The sequence below is a fragment of the Acomys russatus genome, chromosome 6, assembly GCF_903995435.1.
Source record: "Acomys russatus chromosome 6, mAcoRus1.1, whole genome shotgun sequence".
Taxonomy (NCBI): Eukaryota; Metazoa; Chordata; class Mammalia; order Rodentia; family Muridae; genus Acomys; species Acomys russatus.
This window is the reverse complement of record NC_067142.1, coordinates 34,925,150-34,948,325: the sequence shown is the minus strand read 5'-3', so window position 1 is coordinate 34,948,325 and position 23,176 is coordinate 34,925,150. Positions and strand designations below refer to the sequence as shown.

General features: G+C 48.7%; 1 protein-coding gene across 2 annotated transcripts in view; it reads left to right on the top strand.

The window, feature by feature from the left end:
• The window catches only part of Nav1 (neuron navigator 1), a 251,977-nt gene that overhangs the window by 56,738 nt on the left and 172,063 nt on the right, over nt 1–23,176 (top strand). For both annotated transcript variants that reach the window (XM_051147472.1, XM_051147473.1), the window contains exon 2: nt 17,801–18,540. In XM_051147472.1, coding sequence (XP_051003429.1) covers nt 17,834–18,540 — 707 coding nt within the window. In that variant the 5' untranslated portion in view covers nt 17,801–17,833. The remainder of the gene's footprint in view (nt 1–17,800; nt 18,541–23,176) is intronic.

The following is a 23,176-nucleotide window of genomic DNA, read 5'->3' as shown; positions in this document are numbered from 1 at the left end:
GACAATGGACCGTTGATTGTATGAAGCTTGAACATTAAGGGAAACCACACGGAGGGTAGACAGGAGTGCTACAACTGTTCATTAAGAAAATAAGTAACAGCAAGCACTGGAGAGGATTCAGGAAAAAGAGAACGCTTATACACTGTTAAGCCAGTACAAACAGTACAGAAATCAGAATTGAGGTTCCTCAATACAAGGCAGCCACAATCTAAATTGGTATAGGATCCAGCTATACCAACCCTAGTCAGCATAGCAGAGATCCATGCACACCAATTTCATTGTAGTATTATTCACAATAAAAGTCATGGAACCCAACCTAGGTGTTCCTCAACAGAGGAATGGATAAGGAAAAGTGGTTTGTGTTCACAAAGGAATTTTATTCGGCCATAAAGAACAAAATTGTGTCATTTTTTTTCTCCAGGAAAATGAATGTAACTGGAGATTGTTGCATTAATCAAACTAAACCAAGGTAAAAAATACCAACATCACATTTGTGAGTCTAGGACTGTATACAGATTTATATGTGTAGATACATATGTGACATGGAAACGGAAGCAAAACTGCCTGGGAGAAGCAAAGGGACTAACAGGAGCGGGCAGGAATAGGTAAAAAGGATATATTTGACATGGTCAAAATACATTACATACTTATATGCTAAACTGTCCTTATGGAACCCAAAATATGTGTAATGAATATATGCCAATCCAAAACAATACTACTTTAAGACAAAACTTTACAAAGAAAAGGTGGAGGGAGGTGAGAAAATGGACAAAGGGAAGTGAGGGAACTCAAGAGTCTCAAGGAGGCTTACACGCCTAGGTGTCTGATCCCTTATCTAGGAATAAAGCAAAGAATTCTCCTAAGCCAAGCCAATCAAGTTTAAGATCAAGTCCTCCACCGCCCCTGCCTGCCCCTCCGCCCCCCACCCCCCCCCCCCCCCCAGCTCCCGGCAAGCCCCCCTCCAGCTCGAGGTAGGTTTCCCATCTGAGGTCTGGCTCCTGGGACCTGGCTCATCCCTCCCCAGGACACTGCAAAGGCTGGTCCTTAAAGCTGCCTTTCTCCTTCCCTTCCCAAGCTCTCAGATTCCGGTCAGAGATGACGGCTTAGAACACCAACCATAACCCACTCCCACCCCAGGGGAACAGAGTGCTTAAGAAAACTTAATATGGGGCTGGAGAGATGGCTCAGTGGATAAGAGCACCGCCTGCTCTTCCAAAGGTCCTGAGTTCAATTCCCAGCAACCACATGGTGGCTCACAACCATCTATAATGTAACCTGATGCCCTCTTCTGGCCTGCGGGTGTACAAGCAGACAACACTGTATATACATAATAATAAATAAATCTTAAAAAAAAAAAAAAAAAGAAAACTTAATATGGAGACTGAATGTGTGTCTCCAGCCCTCACATGTTGAAACCTTACCTCAGTACAGTGATGGAGGGATGAGGCCTCTGGACGAGTGATTAGGCTGTGGGGCAGGGCCCTCTCCTTACAAAAGAGGCCCCAGAGAGACCCTCAATGTTCCAGTAGGTGAGGATACAGCAAGGGGGTCCTCTGAGCCAGGAAGTGACCCCGTACGAAGCCTGAACCTTGAGCTTCCAGCCTTCCAGAATACAAAAAAAAGTTCCATATGTGCTGTTCACAAACTACCCAGTCTATAGAATTTTGTTACAACAGCCAGAATGGACTAAATGAAGAGCCAGTGTTCAAGGACAGGTGAGCCTGAAGTATGGGCTGGTGAGATGGCTCAGCCAGTAAAAAAAAGAACATGCCACGTAAGCCTGACCACCTGTGCCAACCCCTAGAACCCACAGTGGAGAGAAAGAACTGACTTCTGAAAGTTGTCTTTTGGCCTCTGTATATGTGCCATGGCATGGATGTTCATACGCGGACACACACACACACACACACATACACCACAAAACACAACACACTAAAAATAAAAATTTCAACGCTTAAATTATGAAGGTAGTGAAAACAGAGGAGTCCTCGGCACCCATTCCCACACTCTGTGAGTCCTTGGGAAACCGTCTAGCCCTGCCCAGCTCAAATCACCCACTCCCTCCTCTCTGGTGCTCTCATGGTAGGCTGCTAACAAATGCCTTCCTCACCCATTCCTTCCCTTACCCACCTGAGTGAATGGCTCTGGAAAAACCCACCATCTGGGTGTCCAAGATGACTACCAAGCCAGGTGGTTCCAAGGCATCATTCACCATCAAGGCTGCCTTCTAGAGCCATCCTAAGCCTCTCTTGTTGTTACAGTTCCAAGAGCTTTCCCTCATGTCTCCTTATGAGCTGGGTACCAGTGGCCTAGAGTAACCCCATGTCCTAAGACTGACAAGATCCTTCTCTGATTTTTGTTTGGCCTTGTCTACCATGAAACTGGTCCTTTAGCCTTGCTGTGGATCCAGCCCATTGTTAGGCCCGAGAGAGATGCTCCTGGCTACGTATACTTGCACCGGCCAAGCTTGGAACCCGTAGCCTACCAGCTCTTGATCCCGTTCATCTTGGCTTCCGTGGTGGTCCCACCATTCTCCACTCTCAGCCATCCCACTCCTGGCAAGCTGGGCTCTGGCCAAGCAGAAATGGCAGCGGTACCCCTCTGGTGTCTTGTTGGCATTATTGGGAAAGCTAGCTTTTGAAACCACAGAGGTGTTTCAAGTACCGGGGGAGAGAGCTCAGGAAGACAGCCGTGGAGACAGCGAGACAGCTGAATTAAACAGCATCTGTCTGTGTGAGTCACTGCTCGCCTGCCTGCCACTATAGTCCTTGCATGAACCTTGAGCTAGTGAGACGCCTGCTCAGCCCACTAAGTCTCTCCCTGGGGCAGAACTAGAACACTTAGGTGAAAATTACAGCACAAAAAGACTCAGGACCTATTGGAAAGGATGCCCTGAACTTTATGGGCCCCAAGATGCTACAGTTTTCTGAAAGGGTACCTAGTAGTTGGCCACTGTTTTTCCTGTCCAAAATAACTCGTGACAATTCCACCCTTCTTATACAGCGTCTCCTGAGACTTGTCGCCCTGCGCTCATGACAGACCTCCTGTAGTCCCAACATGGCCTGGTGTGTTCAGAAGTCACACAGCTGCTTCTGTCACTGCCTTTTTTGCCTCTGGTGACAGATGTCATTAGTTTGACAAAATTAGTTTGCTTTAAAGCTACAATGGAGGCTCTGTCTTTGCCAACCCCGTGTCTGGGTTCTGCCTCTCATGTCATGGTTTTCTTCATGGTCACATAGAATTCAGGAAGGTTAAGAGTCCCCAGCTGGAGCTGTAAGTTTACCCCAAAGGCTGGCCAGGTGGAGGGCCAAACCCGAGAGAGTTTACAGATCACGGGCTCCTAATTGTCTGTCCAGGGCTCCCAGCAGGCACTGGGACAGATTCATATCAACCTGCTTGAATAGGCTCCTCCTTTTCCTGCAGCTGTGAGAAACTGTCATAGAGCTGAACAGATGGGCTACTGGCTTCTGTTCATAGCTTCCTTGGGCTGCGTAGGAGTGGGCTCATTAACCTGAATAGGAGTCGGGTCTGTAGACAGCCGAAGAGGACTCTTTCCGTTCCATTCACATGTAGTGACTAAGACAACAACACAGGCTGATTGTAAGTGCAGAAGGCCAACACTAACCTGAACTCCCATGTGCCAGAGTCCGTTGCATCTTCTCAGCCCTATGAGATACACATGGCTATCTCCCCCTTTTTGCTTTGTTTTTAACTTTATTTTTTGACATGGTCACACTAGATAGCCCATGCCAGGCTTTGAACTTGGGATCATCCTGCCTTCAGTCACAGGAGTGCTGATATTTACAGGGGTGTGTGTCACCACACCCAGCTGCTGGTCCCATTTTACAGAGGAGGAGAGTGAAGATCAAAAAGGTTACGCCTCTTGCTTGAGTCACATATCAAGGAAGAGGTGGGGTGTAGATCCAAACCCAGTTTTGCATATATAGTCCATTGCACTTGTGGTCTCATAGGATTCCTCAACCCTTATATTTAAGGAATTTAAAAATTGTTATGTGTGTGGGTTTTTTTTTCCCCGTCTGTCATCTTGCTACAGTATAAACACAGCTATGAAAATATACGGATGCTTGTTTGTTTTGCCGTTGTTTCTACGAGGGCGTTTTGGCAAATACACAAATGGTGACCTGGCCCTCGGGAGGTCACGTGTTCTCTCTTCTTGCTTCTGTATTTATGTTCTGTTCGTTCTGGTCCCATCCCCTGCTTCCCTCCTATGCCTTTGTGTTCCCCCAGGGTGTTTCTCTATTTTCCCACCTTCCCTCATCATCTCTTCTGCTCCTTTAGACCTTGGCAGCCAATCCTGTACCTTTAGCATCTCGTTGCCAAGCAACAGGCTTTCTACCTGCCCCATTGTGTAAGAATCTCCATGGCAACAAATATTCCCAAAAAGGAAGGGAGGGAGGAGCTAGGTGGTAGCAAGAGGACCCTGCATTTCAGGACAGGATGTTCGTGCGATTTTCACCAGCAGTAAAACCCTCGCTCTTGTGGTTCCCAGAGGGTGTTGTCACAGTTTGCTTAAACCTCGGATTCTGAGATGGCTTGTAGTGATGTCCATGTGAAGTGCAGGGCTGAGAGTCAGGCAGGGCTTCTTGGTTAGGTAGGTGAGACAGGCAATGAGGAGTTTTTCCACAGGGCACAGGTAGGGCTGTATCTGAACAAGGTCTCACCCGGCTTGCAGCATTGAGGAAAGGGTAAAAGGCAAAGGATAGGGATACCATGAGATTTTGGCTACTCACCCTGTCCCCTTCCCATGGGAATAGTGACCAGCCAGGACTCTCTGGAAGACAAGGAGCCTGATATTATAAAAGCTCCTCTCTCACAGACAGAGCAGACTGCTGCAGCTGTACTTATTATTCAAGATGGATCGTGTGGACACTGTCCATCCTACTGCCCAGCACTCACAAGGACTCCATGATTACACTTAAGCTCGTTACACTGGCATTTTCCTCTGGGTCTGCCCTGTGTGGACTGCAAGGCTTTCCCACGGCCCTAGGTTAGTCACTAGTTAGCATACCCCTGGCCCTGAGCACTCCTGATAGAGGGACAGTTCTGTCTCTTTAAACTCCAAGTGGACAATGAGAAAGACACAGTCCCGTTATTTAATGCTCTTTATTAACAGAAAGTTCTCAGCTCCAAAGTAGAGCATTTCAGGTTTATTTGTTTAATTGACTGATTTTGAGACAGGGTCTCACTGAGTGGCCCCAGCTGTCTTGGCACTCGCTTTGTAGATTAGGCTGGCCTTGAACTTACAGAGACCTGTTTGCTTCTGCCTCTCAAGTGCTACAACTAAAGGCATGAGCCACCATACTCAGCCAGTTCAGGGTTTTTAGTTTAGTGGGCAAGGGAACAGATGGGGTTTGCTGGCTAATGGGGGAAGAAGGGCAGCCACACACCTCCTCCAGCTGTGCTCTCCTCCCCACTTGGCCTGTTCATATTCTTGTATGTATGGCCAGGCTCTCAGCAGGTGACAGGTCCCCTGCTGAACAAGGCAGCCTTTGGTACATGATGCTTGCCACCGAGGGTGAGTCAGACACTCCAGACACTGTTATGGAAGGAGTTGGCTACAATTTGTAGCTGAGAGGCTTTTCAGGACTCTCTCCTTTTGGACCCAGCAATTTGGATTCATCACACTCTTGTACACAATAGTGGGGAACCCGCCCGGCAGTGGTGGCACACATTTAATCCCAGAACTCAGGAGGCAGAAGCAGGCAGATCTCTAAGTTTGGGGCCAGTCTGAGGTACAGAGTGAGTTCCAGGGCAGCCAGGGCTACACAGAGAAACACTGTCTCCAAAAAAACAAAACAAAAACTAACAACCAAAACCAATCCAACAACAACAACAAAAACCCCACAACAGTGGAAAACTGGAAACACCGTATAAGGGAAGCAATGGTTAACTGGGGTTCAGTATGCAATGTATGCAATACATTTATATACAATTCGTGATCTGATAAATGTATTTTGAATGACTTTTGGAGACAAAGTAAAAATAAAAGTGCTTAGTCCACAGTAAGGAGATATATACTACAGCCACAGTTTTACAGTATATGTTTATTTTTTATTTTTTCTAATATATGTTGTGATTTTTAAAAGTAATAGCTACCTTTTTGTTTTGTTTTGTTTTTAATATTTGTTTTTACGTCAGGCATGGTGGAGCATGCCTTTAATCCCAGCACTTGGAAGGCAGAGGCAGGCAGATCGCTGTGAGTTCAAGGCCAGCCTGGTCTACGAAGTGAGTCCAGGACAGCCAAGGCTACACAGAGAAACCTTGTCTTGAAAAACCAAAAAAAACATTGTTTTTACTTATGTGTATGCGTGTCAGGCATGTGCTGTGCCTGAGGGGGCCAGAAGAGGGCGCTGGATCCCTTGGAGCAGACATTGTGAGTGTCTTGGGTGCTTGGGAATAGAACTTGGCTCCTTGGAGGAGCAGCAAGTGTTCTTAACCACTGAGCCATCTCTCCAGCTATTATAATTAACAATAACAACAATAATAACAATAATAAAACAACAGCAACAATAATAATAACAACAATAAATAATAATAAAACAACAGCAGCAACAACAACAATAATAATAATAATAATAATAATGATAATAATAATAATAAAAAAACAACCTGGTCCAGCCCAGTGCCTCAATCTTTGCTGTCCAATACACCTGCATCTGCCCAGCTGGAAAACTCACCTTGGGGAGATGCTGGAAGCTTTGGATTGGGAAAGAAGAAATCATAATAAAATGAATGTGAAAAAGAGGGAGTGACAAATCCTAGGGAGAACTGTCATCTGGCTAGCTGCCTAGGGCTCTGCTCTCTCTCTCTCTCTCTCTCTCTCTCTCTCTCTCTCTCTCTCTCTCTCTCTCTCTCCTCTCTCTCTCCTCTCCTCTCCTCTCTCTCTCTCTCTCTCTCTCTCTCTCTCTCCTCTCTCTCTCCTCTCCTCTCCTCTCTCAGCTCCCATCCCCAAGGCTCCATTCACAGCTGCTCCTCCCCCACCCAGCAGCCCTGCCTGGCTCAGTCCACCCAGTACCTAAAGTGTCACTTAAGAATCCAGACCGCCAGCAACTGGTCCTCAGGATGTAGCCGGCTGTGCCCTGCAGCTTCAAACTCTAAACTTTATCATCGTCATTGCAGGAGCCAAGCATAGTGCTGGGATGTTTGGAGTTGAAGGCTGTGAAGCAGGAATGTTTCAGATTCCAGGAAAGTGCCTGGGAGGAGGGAGAGGAGACCAGGGAGGGGAGGAGGGTGGCTTTTCTGCCCCACCTTCTAGTTGTAGGAAGCTGTGGGCAGGCTTCAAGCTCCCCAGGCCCAGCCCAACCTCCCCAGGAGGCATTTATAACAGGCCTCTAGCCCCCTGTGATTTGTGGGACTGGTTTAAACCATTGATTTTCATTAGCACTAAATCATCACCCTTGGCTAATTGAAAAAGGAACCGAGGATACTGCTTTGAGTGGAGCCATTGGATGGAGCAAATCAGCAAGATATGCCAGCTATGCTGACAGCAGGAGGCTGTAACCAGGAAGTTCTTAGGCCTCTCCCTGAAGTTCAGACTCCACTTCTGTTCCAGAGGAACTGAGATAAGCAAGACTCCAGAATGAAGAACTAGAAAATGCATTTGATTTTTTAAAAAGTTTTTATTTATTTATTTTCGGGGGCCGGGGTTAGAGAGGTAGAGGCTAGGCACTTAGAAGAACAGCTAGCCTAGGGAAATGAGATAACTGGTTCTGACACCAGGGAGAAAGGTTGTGCTGTTTGGGAGCTCAGGGTGCCCTGCCCTGCCTTTGGCGACCTTGGTGTAGCTGGAACAGCTTATGGTCAGGGAATAGTCAGGGAATGCTGTTTGGGAAGTAGGTGATGGACATGACAAATCTGGGCACTCAGAGGCCTCTGTTGGAGAGCACCAGGGTGGGGCTGTGGGTGGGCGGGGGGCTTTGGGCGGGGCTCCTGCCTGATGATGGACTCAGAGTTCTGAAATCCTGAGATTACCTCGGGAACCCCATTTTCCCTCTGTGAGCACATGTCACCATTTGGCCATGCCAGTCTGAAGGATCAGGGAATTCCTACAAGCTGGCAGAAGCCTGAGGCTCAGAAGAGACATGGGTGGGAAATGGTGGACCCCATCCCATTGCCTTTGAACAATCTTAATCCGCATCCTGAGCTGGGAGCCAGCCAGGCGGGAGCTACTGGAGCCCATACTACTCTTTCGCCAAGTCATAGGCATTTCCTCTGCTTTCTGCCAATCCTCTGCCCACTCAATGACATCCACTAGCTGCCTGCCCTTGTCTTCTCTCAATGCTGCCTAGAGTGATCCCTTTTCTGCCAAGGGCCTGGCAGCTGAATTGGTGGGGGATGCCCCCGGCACCTCTTAGACTCTGACTCTCTTTCCTCTCCTTCCTCAGAGGCCTGTAGAGGTTAGAGGCTGGGCCAGACAAACACTAGTGTCTCTTGAGGCTCTGTCCTCAACCCTGAGAGTCTCTTTACAATTCCAGATCTGAGAAAGATTGAGGTTCTGCCATGGACGGGAGGTTGAGTGGTCACCTCAGGCCCTACTGTCACTTCACACTGTGACTCAGGACAAGCTCTTTCCTTGCAGGGAGAGGATGGATGCCTGTCTTTGCCTGTATATCCTGTCCCAGGTATCACATATGTACTGTATACCAAGCCCATATTTCTGTTCTCCAGAAAGCCAGATGCATGCTGCAGGAGACGGTAAGGTAGGGTGGGAGGGCATAGGCACCTCCTCATCTCGGGCTGGATTGGAAACAGACCAAAGGGAAGAGAAGCAAGAGACAGTGGTGGGGGAGCTGGGAGCTGTCTCAGTTGGTAAAGGGCATGTCATGCAAACATGCAACATGCAAACCTAGTTCAGTTCCCAGTGTCTTTACATAAGAAGCCAGTGGCATAGCCCGGGTGGTAGTGGCACACACCTTTAATCCCAGCACTCGGGAGGCAGAGGCAGGTGGATCACTGTGAGTTCAAGGCCAGCCTGGTCTAGAAAGCGAGTCCAGGACAGCCAAGGCTACACAGAGAAACCCTGTCTCGAAAAAACAAAACAATAACAACAAAAAGAAAGAAAGAAAGAAAAGAATAGAAAAAGCCAATGGCATGTGCTTATAAATCCATCACTAGAGAGGATGTGGGTGTGTATCTTGGGGGTGAGGGTGCATATATCTCTGTGTTTAGGTAAAACATCTATGTCTTACTCTATGGCACATATAAGCACCAGAAACATATTAATTATGGTTCTGGAAGCTGAGGCATCAAGATCAAGGCATTAGAATATTTATTGTCTAATAAAGGATGCTCTTGTCCTGGGTCTTCTGTGTCCTCACATCACAGAAGCACAGCACCCTTTAACCCACTTCGAAGAAGCTGTAATCCCATTTATAGGGACTCTGCTTTGACTTAGTCACCTCCCAAGGGCCTGGCCTTTGAATGCTATGCCTTGGATATGAGTTTCAGTGTGTGAATTTGGGGGGAAACAAAACCATTCAGACCGTGGAAGTAAGTGTCTGTGCGTGCAATGTTAGTCCGAAGGGTGAGCAGCACAAGCCACCTCTTTGCTGTGCCACCAAAGGACACAGCTATCTGTTCTCTGAGACGGTTCAGCACCTCCAGGAACCAGAATGGGGTTCCAGCCAGAAGAAAAGCCTGAGTGGAGGCTGGGTTACAGGAAGTATGTACCGATCAGGATTGCAAAGGCAAGAGACACCCTGCGGCAGATGGAGTAAGACGGCAAAGAAGCTCCTATGGCCCAAGACTTTGCTCTGTGTCATCCTACCTGCCCTCATCCAGATGTAGCCCCTAGACTGTCTTCCTAGTGGGAGGGCCTCACACCTTCAGGAAAATTCCCATAATCATGTGCCCTATTTTAGCACATGCCATGTTTTTTTCTTAATTAGCGTATTTTTATTTTCTGGTATGAGTGTTTTCTGTGTATGTGTGTGTGTACATATCATGTGCATACATGATGCCCTCAGAGGCCAGAAGAGGGTTTCGGATCCCATGGAACTGGAGTTACAGACATTTGTGAACCGCCATGTGAGTGCTGAGAATAGTGACTGTTGGAAGAACAGCTAGTGCTTCCAACCACTGAGCCGTCTCTCCAGCATGCTGTGGTCTTAAAAAAAAAACTTTATTATTATTAAAAATACGTGTATATGTGAGTGTCTGTTTGTGCACTTGGCACACATGCCTACAGAATGCAGAAGAAGATGGCATCAGATCCCCAGGGTTGTGAACTGCCTGGTGTAGCTGTTGGAGACAGAACTTGGGTCCTCTCAAAGAGCAGTATGTTTTGCTTTCCTTTTAATTATTATTAGCTATGTGTACATGTCTGAGGAGATTGGAGGGGTGTCAGATCCCCTGCAATTAGGGTCACAGGTTGTCATGAGCTGCCTGATGTGGGTGCTGTGAATTAAACTCAGGCTGTCTTCAAGAATATAGACATGCTTTTAACCTCTGACCCGTCTCTCCTGCCTGAGCAGTACACCAGCCCCATGCCACAGCTTTAAACACATCAAAACCCGGCTTGCCATCTGGCTTTGTGTGTCCACTCCAGTCCTACATAAATCAGTTGACCCAATGACACTCGAGTGAAAATGAAGTTTAGGTTAGAAATCAAACATTCGGTGCAGTGTTTAATACAGGCATGGATGCTAACGGTAGAGAGGAGGAGATCAACGCTGTGGTGAGGGCTTGCCCTACTAACAATAAACATACAGCGTTAAGAGTGAGACTGTTGTAACCACCCTCTCCTAACTCTAGAACTACAAGGCCAGGCTCATGGTTAGGCTCAGGAAGTAGCCTGCTCTGGACTGCTTTTAGACCTCAGGCAGGAAGCATCAGTGCCCGTACTTACATAGCTGTGGTGGGAAGGGAAGACTAGGATGTGGCAAATTTGAGTGACTCTGGATCTGCATTTAGCTACCAATCTGTACTGTGTGGAATGCTCCGGGCCATAATGGGTGTGCACTTTTCTTCCATCTCTTTTCTACAATTTTCTCTTCTCTCTCTTTTCCCTTCTCTTCCTTGATTCTCATCCATCCTTTTTATACTGTAGTTAAAATGTTCTGACCTTGTGGCAGGGCATCTAAACGGCTTCCACAAAGAGCTGTGGCGGCCCCTTTAACTGGCAGCCGCGGGAGGAGCTGTCCTATCAGCACCACGGCCAGACCCCGCCCACCCCGCAGTGACTGCAGGCGGTTGCTCAAGGGCAGATAGGGCGGAGGAGGAGAGCCAGTCCTGAACCTGCAATCTGGAGAGTTCTCCAGCCTCCCACGGGACCTCCTTCCTCCCAAATGCCTGACCCAGGCCTTGCAGAATGGAGGGAGCTGGCATTTAGGCTCTCACCACCTTCTAAGCTAGAGTAAAATATTTATAGGCCCAAAATACTTCTTGGCTCTGGGATTTGCAGAGCATTAGCCAGTTAGTTGGCATTTGTCCTGACAGGGCCTGGGGCCTGAGTGAACAGAGTCTAAGAAGCTGGGGTGGGGCTGGAAAAGGAGGCAGGTTCCAGCTGTAGGGTGGGATGTTTTGCAGGGGCCTAATTGCAAACATGGGCTCGGGAGCTGGACTGTCTAGGTGTCACCTTAGACTTGCTGGGTTTTATAGTTTGTGCCTCTGAAGTAGCGACGGTAACAGCACCAATTGGTAGGACAATTGCACGTTATTGCAGGTTAGGATGGTGTCAGGCACACAGCCTAGCAAAGCAACTTAAAAAGAGTTTAGGTTAAAAATAAAATATAAGAGGCTGGAGAGATGGCTCACGGGTTAAAAGCACTGTACAGGACTCATGCCAGGCGGCTCACAACTGCTTGTAACTCCAACTCCTGTGGCTCCTCTGTCCTCCCCAGGCACCTTCACTTACATGCTCATATACACCCACACACAGTGTTTTAAAAATAAATAAATCTTTAAATATGTCTTTGCAGCACCAGGATGAGTATGTGAGAGCAGACAGTTGGAGTAAGGACAAGAAGGGGAAGGGTGGGTTTTTATATTTTTGGTTGTGAGCTTAGCCTTTAACGGCTGAGCCACCTCTCCAGCACTGTGCTGCAGGTTTTTGGTGAGTGTGCTACACGCCGGGCTGGGGTTCTGGGACTGCCCCATCTGAAGCCACAGGCCGCTTGGGTCACCTGCAAAACCACCAGGCATCTGAATTTAGTCCCTCTCCTCCTTGGAGGGACAGATGTTCTCTCTAACAGAACTTCTGCCACTACTATGTGCCCGTCACCATGCCGAGTGTTTTCATTTAATCTTCCTGAGAGCCCATGCTGAGAATTTGCTGATGGAGACTCCAAGCTTAGAAGACTTGACTTGTCTAAGGCCACATGGCAAGAAGTAGTGGGCCTTCCAGACTGCCGGAAGCCTTTACACTTTACACTAAACATGACAGGACATGTTTTCCAAACTCTTCAGTCTCCTCCCTCTTCCTCTGATGGACAGTTGGGTGACATCGAGCCCAGTGTGGGCAGTGTTGGTCCCGCTACAGATTTCTAACAGGAGAACCAGGCAGCTCAGCCTCCATCCCTGGGGACGTGGGATGAAGGATAGGAGAAAAAGAAGGTTATTTGGGGCACTAGTTAGCTTCCCCTTCCAGCTCCATCCCTAGCCTTCTTCTGCCCTTGACCCTCCTAGGATGCACTGTGAAGCTGTCATGAGGGATGATGGCCAAGTTCCGGTAGCCAGGTTATTTGGTTTGAACAGAGTCAACCATCTCCCCAGCATTACCTTATTCTGCCTGCTCGTGACTCCAAATAATGAGGAGTGAGGGTGGGCAGGACCAGAATGAGCCCTAGAGCAAGTGCAGAGTCCCCCAAATCATTTGTCTCACTGAAAATGTAGTAAGTGTATCTGACTGCCCAGGAGAAAGTACCTGGGCAGAGGTCTACTCATCACATCAGGAGGCACCATTTCCACGTCTCAGCCCCTGACCCATGCGTCTTCCCCCAACCCTGGCCTTCCCACAATCTTTCTCCTAAGCTGTATTTGTCAGAGTTCTCTAAAGGAACAGAACTGATAGAATAAGTATACACATGTGTATGCATTCATTTATATTGATTCATTAGTGTATAAATAGTATTAATTCAATAAACCCCACATGCATTTTTAGGATCTATTAGAGCAGCTTACAGGCTGTGGTCCAGATAGTCCAACAATGGCTATCTCCTGGCAGAAAGACCAAGAATCCTATAGGTTTTCAGTCCGTAAGAGTGAATGTCTCCACAGACTTAATCTGATGTTGGAACCCTAGAGGATTCTGAGAGAGCTTCAATCTACATTGCAATCCCAAAGAAGTAGGCTCTAATACCAGCAAAGGAATGCCCCCAGTGACAGCATAGATGCACTTGCCAGCAAGAGTGAAGGCAAGCAGGCAAAAAGCAAAAGCTTCTTTTCTTCCATGTTCTTTTATGTGTCCAGACTTAGGGTGAATCCTCCCATCTTAAATGATCCCATCAATAAAATCCCTGGCAATGATGCTCAGCTGCTTGGATCTAAATTGACTCCAAGATTAGCTGTCACGCAAGCTTCTACCTGGCCCCCATGGATCACCAGCTACCAACTGGGCATATTAGACCCGTGTATGAGCCCAACTTCATGACCCTGTCCTGTTCTTACCCAACCACCCATGAGGCTGAGGCTAGGCGCTGTGGGTATTGAGTGTGGCCTGTGGCTCCATGGAGCTCACCCCATCTCCAGCATGTCTTGGGACAGCTCACTTAGCCACAGCATCAGCTTCCTGTCCAGTAAAACGGAGGACAGTAAAACTTACCATCTTGGGTTGTTGTAAGGATGAGAGATAGTGTCTCACTAAGAGGCTGTTCCCAGCCAGGCATGGTAGTGCATGCCTTTAGTCCCAGCGCTCGGGAGGCAGAGGCAAATGGATCTCTGTGAGTTCGAGGCCATCCTGGTCTACAAAGTGAGTTGAGGGCAACTGAGGCTACACAGAGAAAACCCTGTCTTGAAAAACGAGAGAGAGAGAGAGAGAGAGAGAGAGAGAGAGAGAGAGAGAGAGAGAGAGAGAGAGGGAGAGGAGAGGAGAGAGAGAGAAGGAGAGGAGAGGAGAGAGAGAAGGAGAGAGAGAGAGAGAGAGAGAGAGAGAGAGAGAGAGAGAGAGAGAGAGAGAGAGAGAATATGAGACTGTTCCCAGGCACACAGGAGACAGCTTGGTAAGGGCAGATGTGTGTGCTATGCATCCTTGAGCTCCCCTCTCAGACACTGTGTACCTACGGATGCTCGCTTGAGGGCAAACCCAGAGAAATCCCCCAGTGAAGCCCTCTGACATAGGCTAGAAGAGTTCACAGTCTGAGGAGTAATCCTGCATCACTTGGAAGCTGCTGTGGTCCTCTCAGGTTGCATCACCTGCTTCGTAGCATTCTGCTTCAAGTCTTCTAGAAGCCTGCCTTCTGGGGAGGAGGGTCAAGCAAGGTCCCAACTGCAGTGGAGAGGCAGGGCGGGGCCCCAGCAACCTACCAAGGCACGGGTTTAAAAGTCCTCTCCCATTGTGCTTTTTAAAAAATGATGACCCAGTAAAAGCAGCAGTGGTGTGGGTGTACTCCATTAGCAAGGGAGCTAGCAAGCAGCCTTGGCCTTCAGACTGTGAGAGCTGGAAATCTAGTCAGCCCTAGCCAGAGGGCGTGGGGACATCTGAGGCAAGGAAGTCCAGACTGGGCCCTGCAGAGCTAGAAGCTGGAGGTCCCTGGCAGATAAGGTAGGTGAGTTGAGCTCCTATGGGTCTTTGAATCAGGGAGCAACACCCTGGAGACACTGGCTCAATCGGGCTGAACCAAGATGCAGCTTCTAGATTCTCTTAAAGACGTAGTTTCCAGAAAGGATGGTCTGAGGGGCCTAACTGGATTTGGACCCCACTTTGGATTGGGCTTGGGATTAAGGATGGGAGCAGAAATAAACCATGCAACAGCTTACTAAGTAAGGGGGCTAGAACATAGAAATGCCAAAGTCATGAGCATGCGTGCGACTGACGAATAGTCAGGCCTTTTCTGTAAGTGGACTGCTGGTTAGTGTAACTGCTCAGGACCCAGGCCAGCTCAGTGTTCTAGGCCCAGGTCAGCAGCTTGAGTCCACATAAACAGTGGAGGTTATGCTCAGCAGTACCACCACCACTGATGCTCACAGCTAACCCCCCTATAGGGTGCGTAGGGCTGGGTAGAAGGAGTGTTACAGGCTAAATCCACTCTTAACCCCACTGAGGCTACAGGCTAAACCCTGGTGCTCTCTCTCTCTCTCTTTGCTGAAGAACTCAGGGTCTGGACCTTTGTATTTGTCACTATTATCCTGCCTTCATTTTCCAGGCTAAGCATGAACAGGTTAAAAGACTTTTCCAAGTTCTAGCAGGTCAGACAGTATTCGCTTAAGCTTTTCCTAGTTATCTTTGGGAGAGAATTTCTTGGTCTTTTCGTGCCAAGACTGAGCAAGCAGGCAAAGAAAGTGTGGCTCAGTCCCCTAGTCCTTCCCTATAGGTAGGGAATGGTGGGGAGTAGGGGGGTGGGGGATGGTGGAGGGGGTGGGAGACAGGGTGGGGTGGGGGTGGGGAGTCCCATGAGCCTTGGGTGTGATCCTGCAGGTAACGACACTGGACGGACAGAAGAGAGCCTGTCATGGTTCCCGAATGCACATGGTTTTGGTAGCCACCCCTAATGGAGCAGGTGGGAGGTGCTTTAGCTTATTTGGTAATGTCATGAATTGGAGGAGAGGAGAGAGGGCAGACCACAGCTCCAAGGTCAAGGTGAGGCTGTCAACTGCATAAACGGCCCTATTCGGCTGCCGAGTGCTTCTCTCTGCACGAATGTGTCTGTCCTGGTGGCCTCAGGTAGACTGGCCAAGCTTCGGGAGTTTTGCCCAATGTCTACAGTGCTCCTTGTCTTCACTGTCACAGAGTTAGTAGCAACAGTTTATCCTACAAAAGGCAACTTGATTACTTTCATCGTGTATCAATCTCTGCCCACATCTTTAATCATTTTCCTAGGGCAGTTTTCTAGATATGCCATTGTTCCTACAGCAGTTTGATGAACGGCCTTGGTGCTTTTAACAATAGTCCATATTACAATTTTCAATAAGATAGTGAACTTGATACTAGCAAATGAGCACCTATTGCTTTTTAAATTTTTGAATGAAGCCCAGCATGGTGGTGCATGTCTTTAATCCCAAGCACTTGGGAGCGAGGCACACTGATTCAGTTTTCTCTGCCAGGTGGGAACACGAAGATGCAAACAGAACCTTTGCCTGTGTTTGGATGTCTGCATACTATTTTTGTGACTTTTCTTGTTTATTGTTTGCACTTTATTCTATGGAGTATTTGATTTCTAGTATTAACACGATGGAGGTCCTGTCTTCCAAAGCAATAACTCTTTGCTTTTCATATTTGTAGCAGGTATCTCTGCAGTTTTTTTTTTTTTTTTTTTTGGATGTCCGAAAAGGGTTCCTTTTTTTAAAATCCATGTATAGACTTTAACTTTTACGTACTCAAAATCTATTGGCATTTCCTTTATTATTTCTGCCTTTGATATGGTGCTTAGAAAAAGTTCTTTCCCATAACAAGCTCATGGATGTGTTCATGTCTGTGTTCTGTAAATTCCTATATTTTGATTTTTAAGTGTTAACTCTAATTGATCTGAATTTTATTACATGTGTCTTTGTAAACTGCTACAAATTCTCTTTGAATTGAGAACAATTACTTCACTGGTTAATATGGTAGAGCTGGGGAGCTAGAGGAGAAGGAAGAGGAAGGGTGGGAGGGAGAGAGAGATCCAGAAGAAAGGCGGCATAATTGATGGATCAAGGTAGACGAGCAGGTGAAGTATTGTTGACAAAAGGTATTTGGGGTGGCACACGCAGGTCTTTAATCCCAGCACTCAGGAGGCAGAGGCAGGTGGATCTCTGTGAGTTCAAGGCCAGCCCAGTCTACAGAGAGAGTTTCAGGATAGCCAGGGCTATTTCACAGAGAAACCCCGTCTCGAAAAAACAGAACAAACAAAAAGGTATTGGGGCAGCTGCTTTCACCCCTCCCTCCTCAACCCCCTCACCCCCAAGACAGGGTCTCTCTGTGTAGCCTTGGCTGTCCTGGACTTACTTTGTAGACCAGGCTGGCCTCGAACTCAGAGATTGGCCTAACTCTGCCTCCCAAGTGCTGGGATCAAAGGCGTGCACCACCACGTCCAGTTCAGGGGCAGTTGCTTTGACCTGCAGTCAAACGCTCAGTTTCTGAGGCTAGGTAAGGGGGGCAGGAAGTGCCAAAGAAGAGTTTTCCCAAGGCAGGAGGTAGATTAGGAAAGATCAAGACTCTGGGCCGGAAGCTCAAACCCCCCCATGGCTGTAGGCGTGGCAAGAGCAAAGAGGATCAGAAGAGAGGTCATCAATAAGGAGAGTAAGAGGGTGGGCGGAGCCTAGGCCTCCTGGGGACAGGTTCACTAGTTGGAAGTTTCTGGGATGGGGTGACTGAGGTCATTGGGTAAGAAGGCACGCAGAGGAACATCTTAGTTCCCTCAGGAGGTATCTTGAGGACTTGCGATTATCATGAAAGAGAGGGTGGCAACTGTGATGTGAGTCTGTCCATCACTGGAGAGCAGTGGAGTCAAGGAAAGTCAAACGAAGTCAAATGAAGCCGGGCGATGCATAGAGCACGCTCCCAGAGCCTTTTCACACAGGCTCACGTGTTTGCCTAGAGTCAGGCAGGAAGCCCATGGCTCTCTATCAATGCCAGAACCATCCTTATTCATTAGGGACAGGGTCTTGGGACTTTACCTGACATTTCTCTTCTGTCCCCTCTCTGCAGGATCCTAGTGCTACCCTACCCCTGTTGCTGACCATGAATGGGATGGCCAACGTGAACTCTGCCAGCCGCCCACACTATGCGTCCTCCATCCCCGTGCCTAGAGCTTCCTCACAGACCAGGATTCACACCCCAGGCGCCTCTCCTCAGCTGCGGCCTCGCCAGGCTGACTTGGCCCTGAGTCCCCAGCGAGCTGCCTCCCCAAGACGGGGCAAGGCTGCAGTCTCTTCTAGAAACTCATCCCCCAAGGCCTACAGGGGAAGAGGAGGCCCCAGAACTGCTGGGACAGCCAGGGAATTGGCTGAGAGTGTAGAAAGCCTCCCCAGCTCCCCCTGGAATAGCCCCAGGGTGACCCCCAAAGCAACCCTCTCCAGTCCGGCAGGATCCAGAAGAGCTGGGGAGACACAAAGCACCCAGAAGAAGAAGACCCAGGACGGAATTCCAGTTCGCCAGACCAGAGGAAGGAGCCCGCCCCAGACGAGCTGGCATGGAGAAACTCAAATTTCAGGGCCCGCTGAGGGGCGAATGCCTCCTAGCTGCCAGGGAAAAGATCAAAGAGACATAAACTACAAAAGCTCTAGGTCTTTGGAGCCTGGTGAAGGGGCAGCTTCAGGGACTTCCTCTCCAGTCTGCAGCCCTGTGCAGAGCATAAGGCCATCGCCTACTCCTGGGGCCCTTAGCTTTTCCTCAGCCCATCAGCAGAGCCAGCCAATCACAGCCACGGTGGCCCCCTTTCAGTACAGGTGAGCTGGGGAGCAAGCTGAGTGTGAAAGAGGGAAAATGATGCTGAGACCAAGGGGCAAACCAGAGCAGAGACTCTGGTGACAAATCGCTGATGGGGCCTACAGGACCAGAAGTTGGGGGTTGGGGGGTGTGGGGGTGTGGCTAGAAGCTTGGGAGTCTGGTGAGCTGTGACAGGGCTATAATCTAAGTTCTCTGGCTTTTCTCACCTCTGGGGCCTTGACAACAAACATGGACTCGTGAGCGTATCCCTAAAGCGATCATTTCCCACTCCCTTGGAACTGATAAAAATGTATTAGGGTATTAAAGATTCTTAAGCAAGCCAGATACACCAGCAGGTAGGTCGGCAGGTAATTTGGACTTGCCAAGTTCCTGTAGGCCGTCTGCCACCACCGTGTGTTAGACAGACCTTGTTGTCTTGAGCAAGGAGTCCTCAGTTGCTTGAGCAAAAGTCTAACTGTGCTGTTCTCATAGCATTCTTGTGTCTGTCTGTCTATCTCTCTTTCTCTCCCTCGTTCATTTGCACCACTGCTGTCTGCCTGTGTATGTGCATGGGACATTGGCAGTCAGTAATACTCCTTAAATGGCTAGGTAGGTACTGTTGTCATTGGCAGTGGCGTGCATTCACAGCAGTGTGGTCAACATGCCAGTCTCCCCAGCTTTCAGACATGGCAAGTGTGTAGAATAACATTTAGCCAACTAGGCTTTTAAAAAGAAAAATAGCTCTTCGCTAACATGATCAGATTAAGTACACCAAACTTTAATTCTCAATCATCATGTGGGTTAGAAATACCCAAATGCAAATTAAATCCCTTCCTGACAACACTCATTTCCTGTGTTTCCCCTTACTCCCATGTTAATACAGGAAGTAGGTGTCGATTTGCATTTTGGGTCTATAAAAGCGTGTGCATCAGTCCCTGGGTCCTGGAGACCTCTGAGTCACAGCAGGTGAAGGCCGGGGCCTTAGGAGTATCAGCCTTCACTAGCAATCAACTCACTTGTGTCTAGAGCTCTTGACAATCGTGTGCAACCTAATATCACAGTAATAGATGTTGGGGTCTGGGACAAGGAAATTAATATCCAGTATGTTCTACGTGTGGTCAGGCCTCATTTGCAGTGCTACATTCCGTTGCAAACACTATGCTTTACAAGGATACTGACATGCCAGAACACATTTAGGGAAAGGGGGAAAAAAAAAAGGTGACAGGTTAGCGAGGAGCCCCGCCAAAGTGTTTTAAGAATGATTAGGAAAAGTGAAGATGCCAGCTTGCTTTTGGAAAGAGAAGTGCAGAATGGTATGTGAGTTGCTCTCAAATATGGGAAAGGCTGTCACGTTGTAAGATGAATTAGTTTGCTTGGGGCAGCTCCAGAGAGCTGACTCAGTGTCATAGTGGCTAGAAGTTAGCTCAAGATAGAATTGAGGCTGGGGAGGAAGAACTTTCCAACAGCAGGGAAGCCTTACAGGCTGTAAGACAAGGAGTTCTATTACTGCAGGATCCCAGCCGATCCGACAGCCCCGGAGAGTTTCCAGGCAGGCCAGCCCTTCTGCCCGACTGGACCTACTGACTCAATGCACAGATGTCCCTTTTTCTAAGAGGCAGGTCACATCTGTCCCTTTTCTTTCTCTGCTGAAGTTCTGAAGCTAAAGCTGACTCCAGAACCACAGACACAGGGAAGGCGTTTCTCTGCTGCTGGGCGTCAAACCCACAGCCGCCCCCATGCCAGGCAAGGCCTCTAATACTGAGCCATGCTCCAGCTCCAACCTTCACTTGAATGCCTTTTCCCTAACAGCTAAGTGCCTCCCTGGCGACCATGACTTTTCTTTTCCTACCTGATTCCCTTCATTTTGAATTCATACTCTGGGAAAAAGTGTCTAGGTATTAAATAGTCTCAGATTTTTATATTATCCGCCCTACAAGTCCCCTGGTATGTTTACAGTCTGGCATTTTAAAAAGAGGTCGGAATATTTCCCTCTGAACATTTTTAACGCAACTTCAACAGAGCTGTGTTCCCACCACTCAGCAAACACTGGCTGCACGTTTGCATCTTAAACAGAAACAGGATGGTTACACTCTCCCGGAAGAGTGGCCCTCAGCATCCATCCATCCTTGGCCCTTGTACTTTTCAGGCCCTCAGTTGTGCTTGGAGGATGGGTCACAGCAAGAGCTAGATTTGGATGGAGGATACTCTGGCATGCTGCAGGCAGATGGGCTTGGATCTCCGCACACCCTGCACGGCCGAGAGCCGCTGCCATGGGCAAGCTCTGCCAAGAGCTTGGCTAGGCCACCCATTTAAGCTCTGTAGCCAAGGAGGTGCCATCTGTTCCCTAGAATCCATAGACATCCTGTTTTCGTGGAAATCTGTCCTCCACCCCCAATACCTTCTGTAAAACCTCAGGTGAATGCAGAAGCAAAGGTTAATGGATGTCCCTCTCCTACTCTCCAGCCTGGCCCAGCCTTCACATCCGTTACCCATCATTCATTTTGCCCCAGCTGCCCAGACATATATTTTTTTTCTCCAAAATCCTGGGTGTGGTCCTCCCAGTGACACTCGTCTGCCTGCCAACTCCCACCGTTCACCTCCTCTTGATGCCCTTCCCCCTTGGGCCCCATGAAGGGGGCCTATCCTTGTGGCCATCTTCCAGTTTCTGGCCTCACACATCCAATTCCATCACAGCTTCCTCCTTACTCCCTGTACAATTCCCATACATCAGGGGGGCAGCACCCACATCGTAGTTGTGTATCTCTGCACTTAACCCTGATGGTGCATGCCTTCAATCCTCGAGCACGTCTTGGGTCAGACTCTTAGTTAAGAGTTGGTTAAAGGTGTCAGGAATGTAGGGTCATCGAGGTCACCATTGTGGTTTTTCACTTCTTTGGTTCTGACACTCCCACCCCCACCCCCAGCCCCCGACTTCTGGCCTATGTTGTCCTGTCCTTTCAGGCTGGGAAGTGAGACAAGCCCTGGCATATATAGGGAAGTGGAGGCAGGTATAGACACATGTGCAGAACCAACTAAGAACAGAGAGGCAAAGGCTCCTTCATGCTCCTAGGTTTGAGTACGTACAGATGGTTGTTGTTGTTTATTTTTTTTAAGAGTTATTTATTTATTATTATGTATACAGTGCTCTGCCTGCACATACACCGGCAGGCCAGAAGAGGGCATCAGATCACATTACAGATGGTTGTGATCCACCATGTGGTTTCTGGGAATTGAACTTAGGACCTCTGGAAGAGCAGTCAGTGCCCTTAACCTCTGAGCCATCTCTCCAGCCCTTGTTTTGTTTTGTTTTGAGACAGGGTCTCTCTGTATTAACCTTGGCTGTCCTGGACTCGCTTTGTAGACCAGGCTGGCCTCAAACTCATAGCGATTTGCCTGCCTCTGCCTCCCGAGCGCTGGGATTAAAGGTGTGCGCCACCATGCCCAGCTTCAGATGGTTCATTCCTACCTGTCCTTGTAACATCATGATGGCAGTAGGCTTGTGACAGTAAACCATTGTATCAAAGCCGGGTGACAGACACTGCTTAGCACTTTATATATGGTACTATCCAGTAACGCCTTTAATGCATTATATAGGGTTCCCTTGCCTCAATAGGATGTTCTATTATTTTCACAACAATATGTTGCATGCCCATGCTAAATTTTTTCTAAAAAAACAACAGTCTCATTTCCCCCGTCCCCTTGACTGCTGTGTACTTGGGTAAGATGAATGTCCCCGCCATATCAAGCACCTCCCAGAGGCTAACATGAGAGCTCCTGTTTTCTCAGTTTACTCCGCCCTGCCTGGTGCCCAGCACCCAGCACCCATCTGAGGGCTGGCAGGCACACAACACCCCAACACTGCCCAGAAGGCTTAGAGTGAGGCAGCTATAGTCACAGACACGCCCCCCCCCCCTCCTGCAAACCCCCGACAGTCAGACTATAGCTCTAGCCTGGCCCTTCAGAGGTCAGCTCTCCTTCCTGACGAAAGACAGGCCCAGAGAGGGGAAGGTGTTCGCTTGGGTTACACACAGTGAGCTCATGGCAGAGCTGGATTCAGAGTCTCTGACACAGAGGTATTGGAAAAAGTGAAACCCTAAAAGACAAATAACAGCAGCACTAGAGACTCTCAGGGTCCCCTGGCCCAGCCTGTCAATTTCCCCTCTTGTCTGAACAGCCCTCCCTTCCTCCTCCTGCCAAGCTGCCAAAGGGTCCATTTAGCTGGCGACATTGGGCGGGGACGTGGGGGGTAGGCGGGACTGCGCTGAGCCCAGGGTAATTGCATGTAAGGAGAGCTGCCACAGCCTTTGTTCTTGGAGCGGGTGTGTGGGTGGGGATGTGTTCTGAGGTCTGTGCACTTGGTAGCCAGTGCCCAGTGACCCCATCCTTCCTTCCTGTTGGCCCTCTGGGCCTAGCCTGGACTTGTCCTCCCAGGAGTGGCTCAGGCTGAGCCTACTCCTCCTTTCCTGACCTAGTGTGCTTGAGGTGAGCAGTTCCACAGAGACCAAATGCCCTCTGAGTGCCGGGAGTCAGAGGCTTCAAACTTCAGAGACTGTCCTTCCCTGCTAGCATGCTCTCTGTTGAGCAAACATGAGCATCTTCAGGGCAGGAATCACAGCAGGGCAGAGGACTCCCAGCCTGGAGCTACTCAGGCATCTT